The sequence below is a fragment of the Platalea leucorodia genome, assembly GCF_965183815.1.
Source record: "Platalea leucorodia genome assembly, contig: HAP1_HAP1_SCAFFOLD_148, whole genome shotgun sequence".
Classification (NCBI taxonomy): domain Eukaryota; kingdom Metazoa; phylum Chordata; class Aves; order Pelecaniformes; family Threskiornithidae; genus Platalea; species Platalea leucorodia.
In genome coordinates, this window is record NW_028121395.1 from 167,860 (window position 1) to 194,319 (window position 26,460).

General features: G+C 52.8%; 1 protein-coding gene across 1 annotated transcript; it reads right to left on the reverse strand.

Annotated features, from left to right (window-relative positions):
• Window positions 1-14,367: 14,367 nt before the first annotated feature.
• Window positions 14,368-25,385, reverse strand: LOC309603613 (olfactory receptor 14A16-like; the record flags this gene model as incomplete). The annotated part of the gene is made up of 2 exons (XM_082338413.1): window positions 14,368-14,430; window positions 24,492-25,385. 2 exons carry the CDS (start codon window positions 25,383-25,385, stop codon window positions 14,368-14,370), a joined length of 957 nt encoding a protein of 318 aa, XP_082194539.1.
• Window positions 25,386-26,460: the final 1,075 nt, after the last annotated feature.

The window sequence follows — 26,460 nt, forward strand, 5'->3', positions numbered from 1 at the left end:
CTGCTGCCTCTGTGCACGGGGTCCTGTTCCTACAGGAAGAGTCAATGAAGCATTAGGGGAGACTTCTCTGAGTAAAATCAAAGCCTTTGTCCTACACCTTCACACTGTTACATTATGCCCCCCAACCCCGCCTACTCCTGTTCCAGGAGACCTTCCTTCAGCTCAGTGTCTGCAGCTCTGGCTGAGCATAGTGTGGGGAGCAGGGCCTCTGCCCGCTGGCTGCTGAGGAGTCTGCCCTGCTCGGCACCAGTGGGTTCATGGGAACGGTCAGGGCAGGGGTCAGTCCTGGTGTTCAACTTTCTCAGATGAAACTGGTCCTAACGCAGAAGGGCCTGTCAGCATCTGCACTCCCAGCGCTGAGGAACGGGGATTGCGGATGGCAGTTTGAAATGTTTGGGGTTTTTAAAGCTCCCCCCATCTCACCTGGGGAGTGTTCTTGGATGCCAGAAACCCTCAGCATTTCTGCTGCACTCAGGGAGAGCAGAGCGAGTCCTGCAAGGCAAAAGGATTGCCTGGGGCTTAGTGGAGACTGCTATACTCTGCTACTACCAAGAAGGCAAACAGAAAGAGCTGGGCAGCACATCCCAAGAAGGAGATGTCCCTGGTGTCCCAGAGGGAATTGGCCATGGCTTTGGGGACAGTGGTGGAGATGCAGCCCATGTCAAGGACGGAGAGGTTGAGGAGGAAGAAGTACATGGGGGTGTGGAGGTGGTGGTTGCAGGCTATGGTGGTGATGATGAGGCCGTTGCCCAGGAGGGCAGCCAGGTAGATGCCCAGGAAGAGCCAGAAGTGGAAGAGCTGCAGCTCCCTTGTGTTCGTGAATGCCAGCAGGAGGAACTCCGTGGTGGAGCTGATGTTGGACATCTGCTGACTCTGTTCATGGGGTCCTTTTCTTAGAGGAAGAGTCAATGAAGACCTAGTGGAGACTTCTATGAGCAAAATCAAAGCATTTTTCCTAATTCATCACCCTGCTTCACTCTGCCCCCCCGCCTACTCCTTTTCCAGGAGACCTTCCTTCAGCTCAGTGGCTGCAGCCCTGGCTGAGCATAGTGTGGGGAGCAGGGCCTCTGCCTCACGCTGCCTGAGCATGCCATGAGGAGCAGGGCCTCTGCCCACTGGCTTCTGAGGAGTCACCGTTGCACTGCAGCAGTGGGTTCATGGGGAGAGTGTTGGTGAGTGTCAGTTCTGGTGTTCGACTTTGTAAGATGAAACTGCTCATAGTGCAGAAGGCTTTGTCAACATCTGCACTCTCAGTACTAAGGAATGGGGATAGCTGAAGGCAGTTTGAAAGGTTTGGAGGTTTTAGAGCTCCCCTCATCTCACCAGGGCAGTGTTCTTGTATTTCAGAAAGCCTCAGCATTTCTGTTGCACTCAGGAAGATCAGTGCGAGTCCTGCGAGGCAAGACGATTGCCTGTGGCTTAGTGCAGAGTGAGGGGAGCTGGTCTGTCCCTCCAACTTGTTCTGAGCTGCCATGGCCTTGTTCTTCATGAGATGGAGGGTGATCATACTGTTTTGCTACCCTGAAAAACAACCAGACAGTACTGAGAGCAGAGGGATCCAGTGCAGACTCCTAAATGTCTCACCCTTTCTCAAGGTCTCAGCATCCCACTTTTAGCCAAGGACACACATGGCTCATTTCACAAACCCAACAGCATTTCCTCCAATGTAGCATCTCTGTGATTCACCATGGTGCTTTCAGATAAGAAAAGGGTGCTAGGGGACAGGTTCACATTCTGGAGGGAAGCTCACAGCCTGGAAGGAAACCCCAAGGACACAGCCAAGTGTGCTAATGATTAAGGGAATCTGATTAAGGGAAATCCAGCTTGTTCTCCAGCCCCAGAGACTGCACTGCCCACAGCCTCACAGGTGAGATGAAAGCTGGGCCACTTGTTCCCATGGACATACCTGCATGAAAAGACCCACAAGATCAGTGTGTGACTCTGCAGCTGAAACTCCCATCCCCAGAGAGCCTGACAGCAAGAATGGAATAACAATAACAGAGACAAGTGGAGTAACAAGGAAAATACAGTGAGGGTGTGGCTGAGAGAGGCCAAGGCAGAGGCATTGGGGCACTCAGACAGCGTCCCCCTTCCCCAGCTGTGCACATCACCTCCCAGACACCACCATTGCCGGGCAGCTGCTCTCAGCCCCTGTGCTCTGCAGAGGGAACTGGGCCCGTGGCCGGAGAGCTGCACCACGGCTCTGCTGGAGCTCTGGCTGCAGAGGAGGTGGTTCACGCCTTGGAGCCCCCAGCCCTGAGGGCAGAGGCTTTGGTGGGTGGGAGAGGAGGCAAGGGGGCTTGCTCAGAGGGAGGGGTCTGCATTGGAGGGGATCATACGGAGGTTTCTGAATTCTCCCTCCCACAACATTTCTGGTTTTACTTTCCTCTCATTCCCAGATCATATCCCTGCTGCCTGGAGATTTTCCTGCTGGGAGGTGTTTCCCTGTGCCATGTCTTTTCCCTTCAGCACTCACAGACCGCATCCCAATCTCTGTGCACTCACCTTGGCCCCACAGAAAGCTGCCTGTTTGCAGGGCACTGGCTGGGTGCATATTCGTGTTTGCAGGTGGAAAAGGGCAGGTCAGAAGAACCCTGATGGGTCCAGCAGAGGTGATGCTGGTGCTGTCATTTGGCAGAGCAGTGGCTGAGGGCACTTTAGGAGGCTCCTATCAGGAGTTAATGATCACTCAGTCAGGTGTCTCCGTGACTTCTTTAAAGTTGGCAGGTCCTTTTCCATTCATCCTTTTTCCACTACACCCCCACCCAAAATAGGAAACTGAAAACTCAAACTTGGGAAATCTTCATTATCTTTATGGCACTCCCTGCCAGGAACTTCTCCTTGAAACATCCCTGAGGAAATATTCTGGGGGTGATGTGGAGCTGTGAGCAGCCCTGACCCATGCAGCACTTTCTCGACAGCAGAAGGACTCTGCCCTACCAGGGGTCCCTTCTTCCACCCACAGATTCTCCCCACAGCGCCGTTGGGAGCTCCCCGGGCAGGCTGAGCACTTACCCTGGCACACAGACCGCTGGGGCACAGGGACCCTGCTCTGAAGGACAGCCCTGGGCATCCCTGGCTGTGCCTCTGGTTTAACAGCCTTGCAGTCATCCCCGGAGGAATGCAGCCATCATGCCCTGTTCCTCTGATGGTGCAGCAGGAAAAACCTGCTCTGGAATGTGCCTTCCTCCTCTGCACTAGAGAAGCTGTGAGAATCAACCTTAAAGATCCCACAGGCTGTGGGATGTAGCAGCTTTTGGAGATCCCTCCAGCAACTGCAGCTTCACTGTCCTGCTTCCAGGGACTTACCGTGTCAAAGGCATCATGAGATTTGTCCCACAATGAGCTCTTAGCATCCTCCCACTAAAGACTGCCTATAACCTCTCTCTGCCTCGCTCCTCTCCCCTCAGTGCCTGCAGGCAGTGCCCTCAGCCCTGCTGTGCTTTGCAGAGGAGCTGCTCCTGGGCAGAGCTGTCTCTCTGCAGTGCTGCCCACTTGCCAGCATGGGAGAGACAATTATTCCCAGCACTGTCATTTCTGCTATGAGGAAAAGACTTGGGGATGAGAATCACCTTTCCTTGTCCCATCATGAGACAGGACAAGCAGACAGTGCCAAGGAGGGATCTGTGTTACCCCTGCTGAGGGAAGGGATGCAGATGAGTCAATAGACACATCTCATTTGTGGGTTTGCAGTCCTGGGGCTAGAAGGGGACTTAGCTCCCTCCCATGCACAACGCAAACCAACAGGAGGTGGGATTCCTCTCGCATCAGGTGTTCAGGTGGGCACAAAATAGGCACCTGCATGGGAGCTCCTTGTCGCAGTTCCCATGCCTGTTAATGGGGATGGAGGGCAGGACTGGGCTGTTCAGACACAACCCCTGGTGATATTGAAGGTGTCAGGAGTGGTCAAAGTTCTGTGCAGGCAACTGCAAGCTCTAATGGAGCCGTTCGTAGAGACAGGCCAACATCTGGGGGAATCCTCTTAGAGGCTGCTGGGAATTTTCTTTGGCCAACTGAAATGACAGCTGATGCCCCAATGAGGGCACCTGAACCTGCCCCCACTCATTATGTTCATGGCAGCCTTGAGAGTTAGTCATCTGAACAACTGGAGCCATGTGCCACAGGGAGAGCTCAGGCTCTCCCTCTTCTCCATCAGCCGTATTCACTAGGCCTCCACTCACTCTACTGGCAGTTGCCTCATGTTCATCCCCACATTGCCTTACAGAGATCCGGGTATCTACTCAATTTAATGTTTAAACCCAGGCCCACAGAGCTCCATGAGATGCCAAGGCTTGCAGAGACAGCACAGGACCAGTGATGAGTGGTGTTCCCTAGGGGTCAGTCTTGGGACTGGCGCTGTTTAACATCTTTGTTGGGGACTTGGACAGTGGGATTGAGTGCACCCTCAGCAAGTTTGCCGACGACAGCAAGCTGTGGGGTGCAGTTGACACGCTGGTGGGAAGGGATGCCATCCAGAGGGACCTTGACAGGCTGGAGAGGTGGGCCCATGCGAACCTCATGAAGTTCAACAAGGCCAAGTGCAAGGTCCTGTACATGGGTCAGGGCAATTCCAAGCACAAATACAGGCTGTGCAGAGAATGGATTGAGAGCAGCCCTGAGGAGAAGGACTTGGGTGTGTTGGTGAATCAGAAGCTCAACATGACCCAGCAATGTACTCTCGCAGCCCAGAAGGCCAACCGTATCCTGGGCTGCTTCAAAAGAAGCGTGACCAGCAGGTCAAGGGAGGTGATTCTGCCCCTCTACTCCACTCTCGTGAGGCCCCGCCTCGCGTACTGCATTCTGGTCTGGGGTCCCCAATAGAAGACGGACATGGAGCTGTTGGAGTGAGTCCAGAGGAGGGCCATGAAGGTGATCAGAGGGCTGGAGCAGTTCTATGAAGACAGGCTGAGAGAGCTGGGGTTGTTCAGCCTAGAGAAGAGAAGGCTCTGGGGGCAGCTTCTAGCAGCCTTCCAGTACCTGAAGGGGGCCTGTAAGAAAGCTGGGGAAGGACTTATCATAAGGGCATGTAGCGCTAGGACAAGGGGTAATGGTTTTAAAGTGAAAGAGGGTAGATTTAGATTAGATACAAGGAAGAAATTCTTCTCTGTGAGGGTGCTGAGGCACTGGAAGAGGTTACCCAGAGAAGTTGTGGATGCCCCCTCCCTGGAAGTGTTCAAGGACAGCTTGGATGGGGCCTTGAGCAACCTGGTCTAGTGGAAGGTGCCCCTGCCCATGGCAGGGGGGTTGGAACCAAGTGATCTTTAAGGTCCCAGACCATTCTGTGAATCTATCATGATTTTATGACCAACAGGAAAGCAATTCTCATTCAGGGTGGGTGTGTGACAGACACCCCAGAAGGCATTGCAAGCAGTGCGATTTGGTGCCTGTGTGCCACTGACTGATGCCATCAGTCAGAGGCACCAGTCATCAGATGCCATCAGAGAGGCAAGGTCTGTCCCTTCTCTTCCCAAGAGCTCCAGGCATTGCCTGAACACAAAGCACATCACACTGGGGTCTTTACTCACACCCTTGATGGTACAGGCAAGGAACAGACAAACCATTTTCACCATGTGCCTGGATACATCTTGTCTCCAAAGAAAGTGTCCCCCAAGCACAGCAATGGGTCCTACCAAAACTCAACGGAAACTGAAAAGGGCATGCAAGGGCACCGAGATGAGCTGTTTCTACTTCAGGAACAGCTACAGAAGAATCAGCAATACTGTGGGACCACTGCTAAATGTAGTAAGAGTAGGTGTAGGTAGACTGAGATACTCTACGCACTCTTTGCCTCAGCTGCCACCAGCAAGGTCTCCCAGACCTTTGTGCTCTGAGGCAGAACTCTGGAGGAGAACAACCAGCAGTGGATGAGGATCAAGGCAGGGGTTACTTGAGCAAACTACACCCTTACCAGTCCATGGGACCAGAGGGGCTGCACGCAAGGGTGCTGAGAGTGTGTCCTTCACCAGGAGGCACTGGTCCATTCTAATTCCAGTAAGAAAGGCACTCGAACACTGTGAGGGATCTTTTAAAATGCTGTTCTTTCTTTAGCACTAACCCTGTAAGGAGAGAATCATGCCGATAATCTTAGGTGCCTTTAGATGGTGGGAACCCCAGGTGGTGTAGCATTGAACAGGCCTCTGACCCCCACACAGCATGCCATGCAGACCCCGCCCATAGAAGACTGTCTCCTGGTTTGGTCATTCAAGCTGCTCTTAGCTTTGCTTACAAGAAACCACCTCTTTTCCTCATCTCTACAGTCAAAGAGAAAGGATGTTCTCATGAGAACTCCTTGCTGCACTGTTAGGTACAGGCAAGGCCATGCAGGGGGCGTAAGAGCTGGTACTGAGTGGGAGCTGCCTGCAGGCCCCTTGGGACAAAGAGCTGCTGAAGTTGTCCTGCGGCCAAGGGATCTGTGCAGCACAGCACAGGCGTGAAGGCCAGGCTGTACGTGCAGTGCAGCCCAGCTGGCTGTACTGTGGTCTTCTGGTCAGGATCATTGCTCAGGTTGCCCTCTGAGAAGTCTGTGCTCCACCCTGGTGCCACAGCTGAGCTGCTGCAGCTGAAAAGTGCACAGCCAGGAGGAGGTGGATCACAGGCAGGAGGAGCTGGACCCCTGTGGCTTGGCACACAACTAGGATGGTTTGGGATGAAATGAGATGTGGTGGGACAGCTTGCTCACATGAGGTTCTGCAATGGAGGAAAACAGGCTCTGCTGGAGAGACTGGCAGAGAGGATGAGTCTGGGGGATGCCCCCTGTGTTGAGCAGATGCCCCTGGTGTTCTCCTGCTGTGGAGGATGACAACCAGCAGTGGATGAGGATCGACTTTGCTTTTAGCAAACTCAAGCACCATTACAGAAATGGAGATGGGTCAGTTGACCAGGTCCCTGAACACAAGTATTGGTATGCCATGACCCCTGAGATTCCACTTTTAGCTCCAGAAGAGTATGATGGCCCTTGAGAAGTCCTGGAATATCTCCTGACCCATGTGGTGGTTTAGGCTGTGAGGGGAATGCAAACAGCACCTCTGACGGGAGTAGTTTCACCTTCAGTGCTGCCGTACAGGGCAGATGGAGGCACTCCAGACGTTGCAGGCACTCTGTGGAAGGGTTAGGTCTTCAGAGATGCAAAATGGAGATAATGGTGTTGTGTCAGTGTCCACCACAGAAAAATTTGCCTTGCTTTGTGCTTTTCACCCATTTGGGATCTGCCCCTTGACATTTTTTGGTAAAACCATAAACTCCTCACACACACACACACTTGAAATAAGGATGAAAGACAGACAGCAGAAGTGAATCAGGGGCAACATTGTCTGAGAGGTATTACCATGAAATGGCAAGAAAGGGTTAGCAATGAGAGAAAAAGCACTGTTCTAAACACTTCATGACAGAATCTAAATACTTTTAAGTTATAGGTATCTTGTCAAGTCAGAAGAAATAAGAAGAATAAAACCAGAGAAGAGTTAAATAATAAGGAAGAATAAATCATTTTTTCTTTTTTCCAGTTTTCTTTATTTTTCTGCTTACAGAACAAGTGAGATCAGCCTTCTCCTATTCATATTCATCCAGACCATCTCCTGAGGAACTCTGCTTGGCCTCAGTTACTGCGGTGAGCAGCTTCGGGCTAATGAGACCTGGGCGGGACCAGGAACAACAGCAGCCAAGCCCCTGACACATATAAAGGAAGCCCTTAGGGATCACGAGCGACCCATAGCACCACCAACAGGGTGGGCAAACAGGGCATGGTGTGTCAGAAACGGCGTCACGCGTCAGGAAGGGCATGGCGCAGCAGTTCATGCGGAAGGGCGTGCAGGAAGGGCCCTGAAGATCAACCAGGGAACATCCGGCAAAAAAACATGGCCTCACTAAGCTCTGCACTCACGATGATGGATGCAGCTGCCCAGACAGAGCTCCGGTGGGAACACGCTGCCACCCAGGTGTCAGGCTGCAGGGTTCGCCCTGCTCTTACGCCAGTACCAGACAGCAGCAGTGAGCACCCCTGTGGGAGGTGCGCCCAGGTAGAGGAGCTCCTCTGCTTAGTGATGGAGCTCCGGGAGGAGGTGAGTAGGCTCAACAGTATGAGGGAATGGATTACTGGAGCAAGAGAGGATGGATTACTGGAATCGCGCCCTACCTTCCCTCAGACAGGCCCAATAGGCAGACAGGACCCATGAGACAGAAGATACGTTATCCTCTCCCCACCTGGCTGAACACAGTGACTTAAGGGCTAGGGGGCAATGGCGACAAGTTCCTGCCCGGCGCAGCACAGGCGAGTCTCCTCTGTGACTGCCCCACCTTCCCAGGTGCCATTACCAAACAGATGGGAAGCTCTGCAAGTGGAACGAAACAACACCGGGGATGATAGTACATCCAGCTTGGAGGTGTCACCAAGGGTAAGTCAGCCTACACCCTGCATCAAAAGAGCTTCCACAAAGAAGAAAAGACAGGTCATTGTCATAGGAGACTCTCTCCTGAGGGGAACAGAAGGCCTGATATGCAGACCGGAGCCACTTCTCAGGGAAGTCTGCTGCCTCCCGGGGACCTGGGTTAAAGATGTGAAGAGAAAGCTTCCTACCCTGGTACAGCCCTCAGATTACTACCCATTATTGGTTTTTCAGGTAGGCAGTGAGGAAGTTACAGCTAGAAGTCCAAGGGCAATCAGGAGAGACTTCAGGGCCTTGGGACGACTGGTTAAGGGATCAGGAGCCCAAGCAGTGTTCTGCTCTACCCTTCCAGTTGCAGGGAATGATGAGGGAAGACACAGGAAGAGCCAGCAGATCAATACCTGGCTCCGAGCCTGGTGTCTCCGGCAAGATTTCATTTTTTCTGATCATGGGTTGGTTTACACAACTCCAGGCCTGCTGGTGACAGACGGGGTACACCTGTCTCAAAGGGGGAAAAGGATCCTAGCACAGGAGTTAGCAGGGCTCAGAGCTTTAAACTAGATTGGAAGGGGGGAAGGGGTAAAACCAGGCTTGCTAGAGATAAGCCTGGGGGCGATACACCAATATTTGGGGGATGGTGTGCTAATGACGTCCTTTGGTCTGTCGTCTCAGTGGAGGTGGGGGATGGAGAACCATGCAGCAGAAAACACAAAAGGGCTATGGATGTGTTAGAAACCACAGAAGTGCATCAGAATGTTCACGTAGGAACTAGGGCTTCTCTCCCCCAAAAGCAGGCAGGAGCGATAGCTCAACTTAAGCTCATCTACGCCAATGCACACAGCATGGGCAACAAACAGGAGGGGCTGGAAGCCATTGTGCAGCAGGAAAACTATGACGTAGTTGCCATCACAGAAACATGGTGGGATGACTCGCACAACTGGAGTGCTGCAATGGACGGCTCTAAACTCTTCAGAAGGGAAAGGCAAGGAAGGAGAGGCGATGGGGGTAGCATTGTACGTTAGGGACTGTTTGGGTTGTCTAGAGCTTAATGATGGTGACCATAGGATTGGGTGTTTATGGGTAAGAATCAGGGGGAAGGTCAACAAGGCAGATATCATGGTGGGAGTCTGTTATAGACCACCCAACCAGGATGAAAAGGTGGATGAAGTATTCTATTAGCAGCTGGGAGAAGTCTCACCATCGCTAGCCCTTGTTCTCATGAGGGACTTCATCCTACCAGATGCCTGCTGGAAATACAATACAGAGAGAGGAAACGGCCTAGGAGGTTCCTGGAGTGTGTGGAAGATAACTTCCTGACACAGCTGGTGAGGGAGCCAATGAAGGAAGGTGCCCTGCTGGGTCTATTTGCAAACAGAGAAGGGCTGGTGGGTGATGTGATGGTCGGAGGCAGTCTAGGGCATAGCGATCAGTGAATGATAGTTTTTGATTCGTGGAGAAGGAGTAGGGTCAGCAGAATTTATATTTAAATTAAATTTAAATTTGAATTATTAAAGAAATTAGAACGACTTACAGAAATTTAATTTCTCTTTCATATCTTTTCACCTCTCTTGATAGAAGAACCATTTCTAACGTCATCCTTTCAGATGCAGACTGCCTAGACAAAAGCCCTTTCCCTTATTGTCCAGTTTTCTCCTCCCCTTACTCTTTCTTCATTCAGATTCCTCTCTCCCATCCAGTTGCGGCTTTGACATCAGGGACTTAAAAGTTTGCCTGTCTTGCAGCAGTCTAATTGTCTCCTTAGCCAACTCTTTAATTATGTTTATATCTCTCTTCTTTGGATCTGCCTACCTGAAATAGTTCTCCTAAGATTATCCCCTGTAGAAAGGCAACCTCATTAGAGGCAGCTTGGACTTAGCATATGCTGGCAGAGTCTGTTTTCTTTATGGAACTGGACCATGCTTGACTTTTCCTTTGCTTGCAAATAGGAGAAACCCTTCTGTGCCTGTGTGCAGCCAGGTCTCTAAGGAGAGCAGGGGGGAGATGGTGCAAAGGAGCTGAACCATCCAGCTGCAGAGATCAGTGGAGAAGTCTGCTGTAAGGAAAAGTCCCAGGTGGGCAAGGAGAGAAATGGTGGGGTTGGGGAGGTGAGGTGGGAGGTTGTCAGAGCTCAAGGGACAGCTTCTCCTACCAGTCCAGACCTCCTGAGGAGACACCCTGCAGCAATATCTATTGGGGAATGCTGCTTTAACCTCTTCTCTAAACTGAACAATAATAAACTACACCCTTGAAAATAAAACCTCATTTTTATTAGAAGCTCTTTGAAATCTTTCCCCATAACTATGCTAGGAAACAGCTCCAATTATCTGTACACCTCTTGAAGACTTGATGAAAATTACAGGAAGAGACATGGCTCGTTAGGGCTTGCTTTATTTTAATGAGCCCCATGGAGTATTTGTGCTGAGTCCTTCAGCTGCAGGCACTGAGAGGAGATTGCACAAACATCCCCAAGAGTCAGCATCAAAAGCAAAACCCAAAGTACCTTGAGGTATTAATAAGCCCCACTGAAGGCCATTACTGGCAAAGCCTCCCCAGGGACTCGTTAGAGCAGAGAATTGGAGGCGCTGATTGCAGGCAGGCAAAGGGAATGTGCAGGCAGCTCAGCTGCTGAGGAAACCCTGGCTTTGTTTTATGAAGCAGCAAGGCCAAGCTCTGACCCCCAGCCCCGGGGAAGGCAGGTCCTGTCCCTCACGCATTGCTCAGGGCTCTTCCTGGGGCAGTGGGATGTGTGTGGGGGGGGTGATGCTGAGTGCAGGACAAGGCTATGACAGCTCCCAGCCTTACTGGGGGTGTGCAAGGAGGCAATGAGGACCCCCCACTGCCTCAGGACAACATGTCTCCTCATAGGCCTTGGTGGCCAGGGACGATTGCCATAGTTAAAGGGAACAGCCTTGGGTTCTCTTGGCGACTTCCAGCCTTGCCAGTGCTTTTTGCCATCTCCACCACAGCTTGTCCTACGCTGTCCCACAGCTGCTTCTTTTGCCCTGCAGGCTGCAGACACCCATCTCGCTTCCTCACCTTGCTCTCACCCTGGCATTTCCATACACTCACCGACGGCTGTCCACCCTCACACTCTGTTCCTTCAAACACAAGGAGATGGACTGACCTCATACTCCTTCTGAAGGACTTCATGTACCACAGCACTACCCTCTGAGTGACATTTCTTCCTCCTCATGTCCAATCTCCACCATCCCAGCTGCACTGTGTGGCACTGTTTCTCTCTCCTGCTCTTTCCTATAACCACCCGGGAAACAACCTTTCAGGCAGGCACCCCAACCCATCACCCTTCTTGTGGCCTTTCACCTGACCAGACAGAAGTAGCTTCACCATGATCTTCCATGGCTGCGAGCCTTTCTGCTTCTCAGATAGACATGACCAAGCCGCGTACCTGCTGCTGTCCCATCCTGTACTCAGGCAGAAGAGACAGGACAGCCAAAATACAAGCCCCCTTCCCGGAGTGAGCCTAGGTCCTTCGGCAGAGGGGGTCTCCCAGCCAATGTGCCAACCAGGTGCCTTCTGCTGGCCTGTCACAGACACCGGCAGAGGTGAGTTTAGAAGCACATATCCCAGCCATGAGTCAAGGGCTGACCTATCGGCTGTTTCAGGAAGAAGTGACCTCACAGTGTCTTTCCCAGACACATTCCTGCTGTTGGCCTCTCACCTCCAGAGGCAGAAGTGACCTCACAGCCCCCTTCACAGCCATTGGCTTCCTACTGGATTATGAGTTCCCAAGACACATTTGACCACATGATACTGTACCCAGCCATCACCCTCCTTGTGGCTCAGTATTTGAACAGATAAACATAAGCTAGTTTCATCAGTTTTATCTAGTATCTGTCTCTGTTTTTTCCGTCTTCCTCTGTCTATTCTGTCTTCAAAAAGCTCTCCAAGGAAAAGAGTCACTGAATCCTGGAATAACTCAGCTTGGAAGAGAGCCCTGAACATCACGTTGTGTGCCTATCCTGCTCAAGGCATGGTGAACAAGATGAGGTCACTCAAGAGGTCTGCCCAGTTTGGCATCATCCACAAAGGAGCTGAAAAGGCACTCGGGCACATGATCCAGGCAGTTAATGAAGACACTCAAGAGTGTTGGCCCCAGTGCTTGCACTGAGGGATGCCACTAGGAAGTGGCCACCAGCAGGACTCTACCACGGCTGACATTTGGGGTGGATCCACCAACCACCTTCCCACCCACTACATCACCCACTTCTTCAATCCAGATACCACCAATCTGGCTATAAAGAGACTATGGGAAACCATGTCAAAACCCTTGCTAAGCTCCAGGAACAAAACATCCCCTTCTTTCCCCTACCCACACACGTTCAGCAATGCCTTTCTTGTCCTACAAGTACCTGGAAATGGCTGCAGCAGTATTTGGCCCATTCCCTTCCCAGGGACTGAGGTGACGTTGACCAGCCTGTAACTCTCCCAATCCTCCTTCTTGCACTTCTGGAAGAAGGGTTTGATGTCTGCCTTTTCCAAGGACCCCAGAACCTCTCTGATGGCTCTGACACCTTTGAGGGCACAATCCAGAAAGGGTGACGTGAGCAGACAGGAGCATTTGCAATGAGCCTGTCCGAGGCGGGTGAGATGAATCTCCCTGGGCCAGTGGGGTTTGTTCCTGGACTTATACACAGAAAGGGCAGGGTTCTGTCAGGCGTCCACATCTGAGCTGGCCTCGTGGACTCCTTATGCACCCAGGGGTGTTCAGAGACACAGTCTTTCCCTCTTACACATAGAGGCAGGGCACTGCAGCAGGCATAATGCCTCTCTGGCCTCCTGCTGCCACTGCCAGAGGCTGGGAAGCACCTCAGCCCTGCGGTGTATCGCCCTGCTCTGCACCTCTCTGAGATGCCCCTCGTCATGAGGAATGGACACAGGGAGCGCAGTTCAAGGAAGCACATCCCACTGCTGCCTTCAGGCGGTTTCCCATGGGACGTTGCTCCCAATGAGAAGTGACCTGGAGGCGCTGTCTGTCCCACAGGCCTCCATGGAACCCGAAGGAATAGCTGATGGCATTTGTGCTCACTCAGGACCATCTCACCTCACGTACGTGATGTGCATGCTTACATCTCCTCTGTACAATGCAAACATGGACTGCTGACCTAGTCATTCGGTGTCCTTCCACGGAGGGACAAAGAACCTCTCCAAGCTGGAGTGAGAGGCCAGTGCTGGGAATGGTGGTTGCAAGGGGCTGGTCTGTGGCCATTGCCCTGGGGCACCTTGCCCAGGGTGTCAGGCAAACACGGGCACAGACCAGACCCTGCTCTGCTGGTCCTTCAAGCTGGTCCCTAGACACCTGGCTGTGCGAGGACACTGCTGTGTGCCCCAACCCTGCACACTCACACACCTTAGATGTTCACTGGTGTTTTCATCAATAGGACACTTTCTTGAGCTTGTTCTTGACAGCAGCTTTGGACAAAGACCTAAGACTTCAGGCACTGCCCTGAGGAGATCACCCTTCTTTATGGAAGCGCTGTTACGGAGGCCAGCTCTGTTATGGAAGTGCCCATTGCCTGTCCCTGCCTGCGGTCACAGGACTGCCATGCAGCATGACTGTGACCAAGCTGCCAGAGCACTCAGTGCTGACACCAACACAAGGGATCAGAAAGAGAGTGTGGATGTGGAAAGAGAACAGCCCTGGAAGACCAAGCGCTGGTGCTCCCTGGCAGTGCTGCCATGCTGGGACTCTTTTCCCCTCCACCCATGCATAAAGGAACCATCCCTGCAGCTCCAAAAAGGCCTTTCAGGAAGGATCTCAGGTAAAAAGATAGTCATTGAAGTGCCCTTTATTTTGTTTAAACACACAGAGAGCATGGCTCCTCATTTAAACTACCACTGAGTCAGAAAAGAAAAGCAGAAAATCAAGTATAAAGGGGACAACAACTTTATCCCAAGTAAAAAAACACCACCAACAACAAAAAATACAGAAGACAGGCTGGGCCTGTAATGAGTTATATTATAACAGCTATGCAGAAGATGGTGGGCAGTTTATGGCTCCAGAAAAACAGCCAGTTATCAGTTTCCACACAGCACACTTGAGCTCCTGGTTCCTCATGCTGTAGATGAGGGGGTTCACTGCTGCAGGCACCACCGAGTACAGAACTGCTGTTACCAAGTCCAGCGATGGGGAGGAGATGGAGGGGGGCTTCAGGTAAGTAAATATGGCAGTGCTGACTAACAGGGAGACCATGGCCAGGTGAGGGAGGCACGTGGAAAAGGCTTTGTGCCTTCCCTGCTCAGAGGGGATCCTCAGCACAGCCCTGAGGATCTGCACATAGGACAGCACAATGAAAACAAAAGAGATGAATGTTACTAAGAGACTAACCATAAGAAGCGTAGGCATCTGAGCAGGAGAGCTTGAGGATGTGGGGGATTTCACAGAAGAACTGGCCCACAGCATTGCCCTTGCAGAGGGGGAGTGAGAATGTGTTGGCCGTGTGCAGCAGAGAATTGAGAAAGCCACTGCCCCAGGCAGCTGCTGCCATGTGGACACAAGCTCTGCTGCCCAGGAGGGTCCCATAGTGCAGGGGTTTGCAGATGGCAACGTAACAGTCGTAGGCCATGATGGTGAGAAGGCAATACTCTGCTGACATCAAAAAGACAAACAGAAAGACCTGGGCAGCACATCCTGCATAGGAGATGGCCCTGGTGTCCCAGAAGGAATTGGCCATGGCTTTGGGGACAGTGGTGGAGATGGAGCCCAGGTCAAGAACAGAAATGTTGAGAAGGAAGAAGTACATGGGGGTGTGGAGGCGGTGGTCGCAGGGTATGGCAGTGATGATGAGGCCGTTGTCCAGGAGGGCAGCCAGGTAGATGCCCAGGAAGAGCCAGAAGTGCAAGAGCTTCAGCTCCCGCCTGTCTGTGAATGCCAGGAGGAGGAACTCATTCATGGAGCTGCCATTGGACATCTGCTGCTTCTGGGCATGGAAACTGCCAAAAGAGATAAAGCAGAAAAATTCAGAGAAGCTTCTCTGAGCCAAATTTGATTCATTCATTGTGAAATACCTAAGGCAGCTTTTCTTTCCTGGGGGACTGTTATGCAGCTCCGAGGCTTCAGCTCTGGTTTGTGCTGGCTGAGTGTGCTGTGCAGAGCCGTGCCCTCTCCCCAGGGGCTCCTGGAGGGTCAGCCCTGCTTTACAGCAATGACCCATGGAGGCAGCAACAGCCCAGGGTGTTTGGAGGGAGGGTTCCTGGGGAGGAGTTCCCTGTGCTGCACTACAGCGGAGGGTGAAATCTCTGGAGGATGCTTTCTTCCACAGAGGAAGGTGGGAGATGAGGTGCAGCAAATGTGTCTCGTTACGCTGTGGTTTAGAAATCAGACACCCCCATCCCACTTGGGAAATGTTCTTGGAAAGGGTAAAATTCCCCCATTGTCCCATTGCTCGCAGAGTAAACCTGCGTCAGTGCTCCCATCCAGGAGGGCTGCTCTGTCCATCAGCCTGGTGCCCAGCTGCTCTGTGCTTGCACCGCTCCCAGCTGGAGGAGGACTGCACACAGAGGTTGTTCCAAAAAAAAAATGGACTGTCCTGGGAGCAGAGGGGTCCTGTTCAAGGTGCAGCTTTAAAAACACCTCTCCTTTCCAGCACAGCTCTGCAGAGTATGATGGAGAGGAGAGGACAAGGATGCTGATTGGCATGGGCAGATCAAGCGCTCTCAGACATCACCAAGGTCCTACAGGAGAGCTGTGCCCTTCTGGAGTGATGCTCACAGCCCCGCAGGACTCCCTGTCCAGCATGATCAGGTGTCTGAAGGTGATGTCTGCTAAGGGAAGCAGTGTCTCAAGCCAGGAAAACTAAGAGAGGGCTTGGGCACCTTGGTCCCAGGGAAACACCTCCAGGGCAGCGCCCTCCAGGTCAGTGCCAGAGCAGGCACTCCCCACCCCCACCCCTTGCCCCACACCACCACTGTTACTGCCAGGGAGCCCAAGAGCAGGAAGAAGAGCAGCACAAGCAGGTGGAGAAACAAAGAAAAGCTCTGTAACTCTCCTCCTAAGGGAAGCAAGGAGAGGAGAGGCAGCCGGGCACTCAGGAAAGCCTTCTGCTCACCCAGCAGAACACAGCACCTCCCGGTTAGCAAAAGCCCAGGGCAGTCGCTCTCAGCCCCTTTGCCCTGCAGAGGGAAGCGGCCCCGTGTCAGGGGAGATGCCCCTCTGCTGTGCCAGAGCTCTGGCTGCAGAGGAGGCACCTCCTGCCCTGGACCACACAGCCTTGAGGGCGGCAGCTCTGCTGGGTGGGAGACGAGAGCAGGGGTCTTGCTCAGAGGAAGGTGTCTGCACTGGAGGGGATGACAGGGAGCTTTCCAAAGTCTCCCTCCCATGACATTGCTGGTTGGAGTTTACTACAACACTCTGCCCATGTGTTTGCAGCCTGGAGCTCTCCCTGGTGGGAACGGTTTTCTCCCTCCAAGTTTTCCCTGTCAGGGATCACAGACCCCATCACCAACTCCTGTCTGCTCAGCTCTCACCTGAAGAAACCTCCCCGTTCCAGGCACTCTCTAGAGGTACTCCCCGTTTGCAGGCAGTGAGGAGCAGGTCAGACAAACCCTGATGAGGACAACAAGGGTGATGTTGGTGCTCTCTGGAGGTAGAGGAGGGGATGAAAGCAGTTGACTTGGCTCCCACCAGACCTGCTGATCTCTCAGTGTAGCCGCTCAGGACTCTCAGCCTCCCTCTCCAAAGGTAGCAGTGCCTTTCCCCTTTTTCCTGAAACAGCAGGAAACTGAAAGCATAGCCTCATGAGAGCTCTTTACCTTTAAGGGATCCCCTGCCATGGTCTTTCTCTGTAAAAGTCCCCTCTGAAATGCCCTGGGCAGCTCTGGATGCATACCCTGCCTTCACCCCTTCCCCCTTGTCTACCATGAGCCCCTGGGCTGGGAGGCCTCCTGACAGACCCTGGAGGCTGTAGGCTGAGATAGCTTTAGGAGACCCTTCCAGGAACGGCAGCTGCATTGCCCTGCACCAAGACACTTACCATGTCAAGGGCTGGAAAGATTCCTTCCCTTGCAGCTCTCCTCTCTCCTCCCACTCCAGGCTGCCTTTAATCTCTCTCTGCCCTACTCCTTTCCCCAGAGCCCTGCTGCGCTTGGCAGAGGAGTTGCTCCTTGGTCGAGCTGTCTCTCTGCACTGCTGCCTGCTTCCCATGAGCTCCCTCCATCCCAGGAGCCCGTCTCAGCCCAGGAGGAGAGGACCTGCCCAAGACGTCACTTGCTCTGCCCCCCACCCCACTCGGCGCTCCCTCCAGGTGTCCCTGGGGCTCTCCAGGAACCTCCTTGGGAAGAGACTGAAGGAATCACCCATGTTGCCTGTCTCACCTCCGCAGAAAAGTTTCTTTGCAGCGGTGCCCTTTCTCCTCTCAGAGTCACAGTTAGGTCTGAGAATCCCCCTTCCTTGGCCCATCATGAGACAGGACACCTGGGCACTGGCAGGGAGGCCTCTCCTTTACCCATGCTGAGAGAAGGCAATCAGCTGAGGCAATGGAGGCATCTCCTCCTGGATTTGTAGTCCTGGGGCTGGAAGGGACCTCAGCTCCCTCCTGTGCCTGCCACAAACCCACAGGAGGTGAGATTCCTCTTGCTTCAGTCATGGTGTCTGCTAAAAATAGGCACCTGCACTCCTTTTCTGTGGTCCCATGGTCATCGATGGAGATGGAGACCAGGAGTTCACACACAAACACCTGGTGGCATTTGAGGTGCCATGTATATTCCACAATAATGGAGCAGTACTGAGAGATTGGGAAACATCTGGGGGCGTCATCCTGCAGCGTGGTGAGGATGCCAGCTGAAATGACGGCGGATGCCCACATCTAGGACATCACCACCCGTCCCTACTGACGCTGTTCAGGGCCTCCTAGAGAGGTGTCCAGCTGACCAAATGGAGTTCTGTGCCAGAGGGAGAGGGAAGTCTTTCTCTTTCTCCCCTCCTTTGGCTGTATTGACTAGCTGTCCATTGCCTGTAACAAGAGCTGTCTCACACAGCCCCACGGAGCCTAACCTAATTCAGGGCAGCTTCTCATTGAATGGCCAAACACAGGCCTGTAGGCCTACATGAGACGCCAAGGCTCTCCACCAAAACTGCGTGTGGCTGGCAGGGACAGCACAGGACCCACATGAAAACCATGTCCCCTCCGAGCGGGTGTGTGACAGACACCCCAGGCACCATCTCAGATTCCTTCAGTGCTTGTGTGCAAGTGACTGATCGCCACCCCTGCAGTGAGGCCAGCCCTGCCCCATCTCTATCCAGCAGATGCACGGCACTGCACGAATAAGAAGCACATTGCACTGGGCTCTCCACTTGTGGGCCTATGTTCTCAGCTTCTTCTTGTTCTCCTCTGCCCCATCCTTTACTCACCCTCTGGACGATACAGCCTTCAAAGAGCCCAGTGAATTTCGAGTGGGCCTAGATCACAGGATGCCCACACCCAAGGACGCTTTCAGCAGCACCTTGTCCTTCCAGGAGATCAGTGCCTCTCTCCACCAAAGGCCCTCCAGGGCTGCAGAGACACCACAGACAGCAATGCCCTCTCCTGCCAGGGCTGCCCAGCCCAGCCCTGTTTCTCTGACCTTGGGGACAGCAGGCATTGCTCTCTTTTGGGGCACCTCATGTCTTTCTTACAATGCCATCTGCCCCCCGCTCCAGCATGTCTCTGCCATGCAGCAAAGCTTTTGCGTACATGGGCTCTTGGGTGCTTGGTCCCCCTGTTCACCACGACAAGGCTGAGCTTGGCCTGGAGCCACAACTCAGGGGCTGCAGCCCAGATGTGCAACACTCTCCTCTGACTGGGAACAGCCAGGAGGAGCTGGAGGCCCGTGGTCTGTCACAAGCTGTGACTTCTGAGGCACAGTGGGACACCTCCCACAGCTGGCGTGCTGCAATGGATGGATAAAGGCTCTTCACGAGGCACAGGATGGGAGCATCAGAAGAGGAATACTTTCTGTGTGAAGGAGTTGCTTGGATGTATGGAGCTCCTTGCTGGGAAAGTCAACAGGTTGGGTGAGCCCTTGTGGGTGAGGATGGGAGGAGAGGTCAGTTAGGGCGACATCGTGATGGGAGATAAAGAACTGGTGATCAAGGGGAGGAGGTGGACAGGCTCCTACTTAAGCAACTCAAGGAAGCCTCCAGATCAGTGACATGGGGCTCTTTGTGGGGACTTTAATGACCCTGACATTCATTGGAGGGGGAACACAGCACTGTGAAAACAGACCAACAGGTTTCTGGAGGGTGTTGGAGCAATTTCTTTGCAAAGCCACCAGCTGGACCAACAGAGATGATGCTCACCTGGATCAGGTCCTTGCAAACCATGAAGAGTGGTCAGGGACCTGAAAACCAGGGTCATCCTTGACTGTAGTGACCATGAAATAGCGGGGTGCAGCTCCTGAGCAGCCTGAGGAGGGGAGAGGAGCAGAGTGCAGGTGTCAGACCTGAGAGGGGAAGACTTTGGCCTGTTCAGGGGGCTTTTAGTGGGGATCCCATGGGCAGCAGTGAAGGGCAGCACAACTCAGTACAGCTTGCCTTTAACGAGAGAATGACCCACAAAGAGCAGTGGTGAGTACATAGCTGACAAGACCAGCCTGGGTGAAGAGGGAACTCATGAGGAAGCTCCATAGGTAATGGATGCAGAGAGGAGGTGGGTGCAGAGACCCACTTCAGATGGAGGAATTTAGAAATAGGAGTGCCTTTTTTTTTTTTTTTTTTAAGAACAATTTTGGAAGCCAGGGTGTGTTGAGTTACAGGAGCACAGATGCCTGGTATCACGCTCCATCTGCAGTTTCCATTGGAGGGTCCAGGTCTTCCACGGTCCCTTGTGGTCACTACCAGTCCAGGTGAGTGTATCAGGCACACCAGGACCTCCTGAAGTGGCACTGGAGGCTTCTGGTCAGGAACTGAGCTCGGCCTGCAAAGATGAGGCAACTTTCTCAACATTTATGCAGTATGGAAACATTTTCATCAGCTGAAATGTTTGAATACTTTTCATAGAGAGAGAATGTTTTCCTGTGCTGCCATCATGAAACTCTCCAGGATGTGTACTGCTCTCGGGAGAAGAAACCTTGATCTTCCTGGCACTTGCTTGGCCACTGCTGTCTCCAGTATGGAGTGTACTGAATCTCACTAATCTTCTAGGTATTCCCACATGTCCTGATTCAGCTGACCATTTCTCAAGTCATCTTCTCCAGCAGACTGTCTGCACAGATGCCTTTTTGAGTGTCCATCTGGTTTTCCTCCTCCCATTACTCCCCATTCACTCAGACCCCTCCCAAGTACCCAGGTGCTGCTTGGTTCCAGGTGACAAAGGCAATGTGCAGGTGGCTCTGCTGCCACGTCAGCCCTTGATGGGTTTCATCCAGAAGGATGGGCAAGCTCTGATCCCTGGAACCTGGGAAGGGAGATCCTTTTCCTCATGCGTTGCTCAGGGCTCTTCATGGAGCAGTGTGATGTGGGGGTGTGCGATGACGAGTGCAGGACAACCCTAGGACTGCCTGGACTCTAGGGGGGGATGAGGAGGCACCAAGGCCGTGGGGCTGTAAGGAAATGGTGTCCCCTCGTGGCTCTTGGTGGCAGTGACAATATTGATAGCTGAGAGGAGAGAGACCTTGGTTGTGTTGGGCAAGTCCCAGCCCCACCAAGGCCCTCATTTGTCCCCACCATGGGCTCTCCCATGCTGTCCCATGCCTGCAGCAGTTCTCCTGCAGACTTTGGCCACCCCCAGATTCCCCACCTCACTGTGTACCTAGGCTTTACAAATGTCTTTTTGTCCTCCCTGCCTTTTGCTTCTAACACAAAGCTGTGGTTTTCTGGGGATTTGCCAAAGCTGTGAATCCCCAAGCAACACATCCAGCTGCTTTCAAAGCTAATGCTCCTCAGTCACCTAAGATATCCCAGCACCGTACTTACTTATCATAGAATCATAGAAAGAATCATAGAATGGTTTGGGTTGGAAGGGATCGTTAAAGATCATCTAGTCCAAGCCTCCTGCAGTGAGCAAGGCCATCTTCAACCAGATCAGGTTGCTCAGAGCCCCGTCCAACCTGACCTTGAATGTTTCCAGGGATGGGGCATCTACCACCTCTCTGGGCAACCTGTGCCAGTGTTTCACCACCCTCATTGCAAAAAAAGTTCTGCCTTATATCTAGTCTCAATCTCCCCTCCTTTAGTTTAAAATCATTACCCCTTGTCCTATCACTACAGGCCCTGCTAAAAAGTCTTTCCCCATCTTTCTTCTAAGCCCCCTTTAATTACTGAAGGGCATCAATAAGGCCTTCCCAGAGCCTTCTCTTCCCCAGGCTGAACAGCCCCAACTCTCTCAGCCTTTCCTCACAGCAGAGGTGTTCCATCCCTCTGATCATTTTTGTGGCCCTCCCTAGATTCACTCCAACAGCTCCATGTCTATCCTGTACTGAGCGCTCCAGAGAAATATTAGAAAAAAAAAAAATTGTTTCACTAATTTTCCAGGAGAAAGCATTGCTTGGGGGGTATTATGAATGTGCATAAATACCCGATGGGAAGGAATGAAGACAAGGGAAACAAATTCTTCTCAGTAGTTCCCACTGACAAGACAAGGGCTGATGGACACAGATAAAAACACATGTCATTCCATCTGAATGCAAGAAAACACTTTTTCACTGTGAGGGTGGTCAAACACTGGAACACGTTGCCCAGAGAGGCTGAGGAGCCTCCATCCATGGAGGTATTCCAGACCCTCCTAGACAAGGTCCTCAGCAACCTGCTCTAGCTGACCGTGTCTCAGCTGGGCAGTTGCACTTGAACTCCAGAGGTGCCTTCTAATCTGAACATGGCTGTGAGTGTGAAGGAGAAAAGTAAGACGGAAAGAAATGAATAACACGTAGCCTTGACAGCAAACACAGTGGGATCCTGTGGAGAGGACCCACGCTGGAGCAGGGGAGAACTGTGAGGAGGAAGGAGTGGCAGAGATGTTCTGTGCTGACCGTAAGCCCCATTCACCATCCCCCCTGCTCCTCTTGGGGTTGGGGTGGGTAGCAGAATTGGGAGCAATGGAGTAATTTGAGCCTGGGAAGAAGGAGTGGGTGGGGAAATGGTCTTGAATATTTTTGCTATACTTTCTATCTGAATCTCTTTTAATTGGCAATAAATTCAATTGATCTTCCCCAAGTCAACTCTTCTTTGCCCATGACAGTAAGGACAGTAGTGATCTCCCTGTCTTTATCTTGACGCATGAGCTGGTCCACCTCATCTTCTCCCTTTGTCCTTTTGAGCTGGGGCTGTGAGTGAGCAGCTGGGTGGGTGTCTGGCTGCTGGCCAAGGCTAACCCACTACAGGACCACCACAGCAGGACTGCTGTGTCCAGTCTGGGGCTCAGCAGCACAAGGAAGATCCTGACAGACTGAAGCAAGTCCTGCAGAGGTCAGAAGGATGGTTGGGGCCTGGATCACATTACGGACAAGGAGAGACTGAGAGAGCTGGGTTTATCAGAAATCCCTCAGAGCAAAACACTGGAACTTAGACCCAGGCCAGCTGGGGAGATCTCAGTCAATGGAGATTTTCAAAATTGGTCGAGACAAGCACCTGATTGAGCTGGAGCTGTCTGAGAAGAGGCTTGGCTGTGAGTCCAGCTGTGGCAAGAGCTGTGGGACTTGGTCCGTAATGAGCATCAGGAGGAAACGACTTTCATTTTGATTAATAATGGCAGTGGAGCTGGGTATCACTAAGCCCCAGAGGAGGACGGGGGTGACCATGCAGCAAAGGATCCTCCACAGGGCTGGTGTGTATGGCCGGAGATGGAAACGGCCAGGGTGTGGGACTGGTCTGGGACAATTTCCTGGGGCAGTTTCCCGAGGGCGTCCTGGAAAGATGGCAGAGATGAGGCCCCTCTCTTCTACACCTTGGATGCCTTGCTTCCTTCACCATGACACCTGGCTCTGCACTGTGAGTGCTGGCTGCCCCTACCCCGCACACTCACACACCTTAGCTCTACACTGGTGGTTTTCTCTCCCGGGCTCTTTCCAGCCCAGCCCAGACCCTCCCCACCTCTCCCCACCTCCCCTGCTCTCTCTCCCCAGCCCAGCCCAGCAGAGCAGCCCAGCCTGGGCTGGCTCCATGGCAATGCCCAGCACAGGCTGCTGCAGAGCTCTGGGCACTCACCCCACAGCCCCAGCCCCTCTGAAGGCCACAGCAGCTGCTGGGGTTCAGGCTCCCCATCAGCCCCAGGGCTGCTGCTGGCCACAAGGGAATGAGGAACCAGAGGCTAGGCACTCTCTGGCTCTCCTGAATTCATCTTGTAGGTGATATCCAACCGCGACTGAATTTTCCCCCTCCTCTGCTCCCACCAGCCCCACTCCCCAGGACAGCACCAGCGTCCTGGCCCTGGGGGTCCTCAGGCAGCTCCTGCAGCTCTCCACTCTCCCCTCCCTGCGACTGCCGAGTCCCCTCTGACTCCCATGGCACTGCAGAGTCCTTTTTCGTGGATACCTTGATTTACTACTTTACTTTTGGGGAACTTCACATTTGAGGGTGTTTCACCTTCTGAGTCTGCATTCATTCCAACCCCAGGGCATGTGATGAGTCCCCATCCTCTCCTGACCCCTCCAAATTAATTTCCAGAGAGTCTGGTATATACCATCAGTCCTGTCATACATGAAGCAACCTGAGGAGATAATGGGGAGCTAAAGGACCATCTGAACTGCCATTGGACACCAAGAAGAGCTCCCTTAAAACCAGACCTTTTTATCCAATGGAAACCAATGTTACCATGAGCTTATTCCCAAAACCACTGAGAAAACAAGCAGAACAGAAACTTTACAAGACCAATACCTTGGACTTTGTCTTGGAATGAACTTTAAAAGAAGTGTCCAACCTTCAGGCACTGCAACTAGGAGGTCCGTTTTTATTGAAGATCTGCTATCTGACAGGCCACATGTGACACAGTGTTGTGCAAGGGGCAGAAATAACAGGACCAATCCTCAACAGAAGGAGCAGAAAAACAGAAAACAATCTTTAAGTGGAATTATGACAAGAGAAAAAATCAGACTCGTGGCCTAAGATAAACTCTGGGAAATGTGGAGAGGGGGGGAAGCAGGTTACTGTCAGTGAAACAGCACCCATTGGATCAGTTTCCACACTGCATCCTTGAGCTGCTGGTTCCTCATGCTGTAGATGAGGGGGTTCACTGCTGGAGGCACCACCGAGTACAGCACTGCCACCACCAGGTCCAGGGATGGGGAAGAGATGGAGGGGGGCTTCAGGTAAGCAAACATGCCAGTGCTGATAAACAGGGAGACCACGGCCAGGTGAGGGAGGCACGTGGAAAAGGCTTTGTGCCTTCCTTGCTCGGAGGGGATCCTCAGCACGGCCCTGAAGATCTGCACATAGGACACCACAATGAGAACAAAACACCCAAAGTGCACAAAGACAGTAACCACAAGAAGCCCGATCTTCCTGAGGTAGGAGTGTGAGCAGGAGAGCTTGAGGATGTGGGGGATTTCACAGAAGAACTGGTCCACAGCATTGCCTTGGCAGAGGGGTAGTGAAAATGTACTGGCTGTCTGCAGCACAGCATGGAGAAACCCACTGCCCCAGGCAGCTGCTGCCATGTGGACACAAGCTCTGCTGCCCAGGAGGGTCCTGTAGTGCAGGGGTATACAGATGGCAATGTAGCGGTCATAGGCCATGATGGTGAGAAGATACAATTCTGCTGACATCAAAAATACTAACAGAAAGACTTGGGCAGCACATCCTGCATAGGAGATGACCCTGGAGTCCCAGAGGGAATTAGCCATGGCTTTGGGGAGAGTGGTGGAGATGGAGCCCAGGTCGAGGAGGGAGAGGTTGAGGAGGAAGAAGTACATGGGGGTGTGGAGGTGGTGGTCACAGGCTACAGCAGTGATGACAAGGCCGTTGCCCAGGAGGGCAGCCAGGTAAATGCCCAGGAAGAGCCAGAAGTGCAAGAGCTGTAGCTCCCGTGTGTCTGCAAATGACAGGAGAAGGAACTGGGTGATGGAGCTGCTGTTGGACATTTTGTCCCTCTGGGCATGGGGATCTGTTCTAGGAGGTAAAGGAAGGGAGAAGTTAGGGCTGACTACTTTCAGAAAAATCTATTCAATTTCTTAGAGAAAGCCCCCAATCTGCTTTTCACTTTTCAGGAAGAGCTTTGGTGAGCTCTGGTTGGTGCTGGCTGAGGGTGCCCCAGGGAGCACCAGGCTCTGCTGGGGGCTCTGCAGGACTCAGTCCTGCCATACAGCAGTAGGTAAACAGGAACCGGGCTGATCTCAGATTAAATCCACTCGTGATATCAAAGAGCTTTTCAGCATTGTCACTCCCAATTCACCTGACTGCAGAGCAGAGCTGTGGGGAGTTTGGGTTGTGCCTTCTCTTCTAGTTGCCCCAGCACAGCTGAGGAGTGGTTTGAATGCAGCAATGCCTGGCATTTCTGCTGCACTGCAAGGGAAACCTTGTCGGTGCAGAGACTGGGCACAGGGACTGTCCCTTAGTGCAGAGTGAGGACAGCCACTCTGTCCATCAGCCCTGCCCTGAGCTGCCCTGTGCTGGCAGCTCTTCCAGCTGGAGGACTATCGCACTCGGGTGTTCCCCCCAAAAGAAAGAGGCCAGTGGTGGGAGCAGAGGAATCCAGTTTCCCAGTGCAGATCTGCAACCCCCTCACCCCATCCCATCATACCTGAGGAGGATCTCAGCTCTGCCCTCCCAGCCAGGGACACAGAGGCCTCATTACAGCTGCCCACATGCAGCCACCCAGCAGCATCTCAATGGCCTTAGCACCGAGGTGTCTTCTCCATGGGGATCCTGCAAAACACAGAGATGCCCTGGGAGAGCTGTGCCCCACTGGAGGGCAGCCTGCAGCCCAGCAGGACCTCCCAAGGACAGAGTCAACTCTCCTACATTAGTTATGTCCTGAAGGGAGGGTGAGATCCCTGCCAGCCGCACAGACTGCAGTACCCAGAGCCCCACAGGTGAACAGGGTGCGAGCTGGATGCTTTTCCTCCATGGCCATATGTGCAAGACATGCATGGGAGAAGAGGAGAACATGCCAAAGGAGCCCTGCCAAGGGAGGCAGGAAAGGGAGACAGAGTCGGA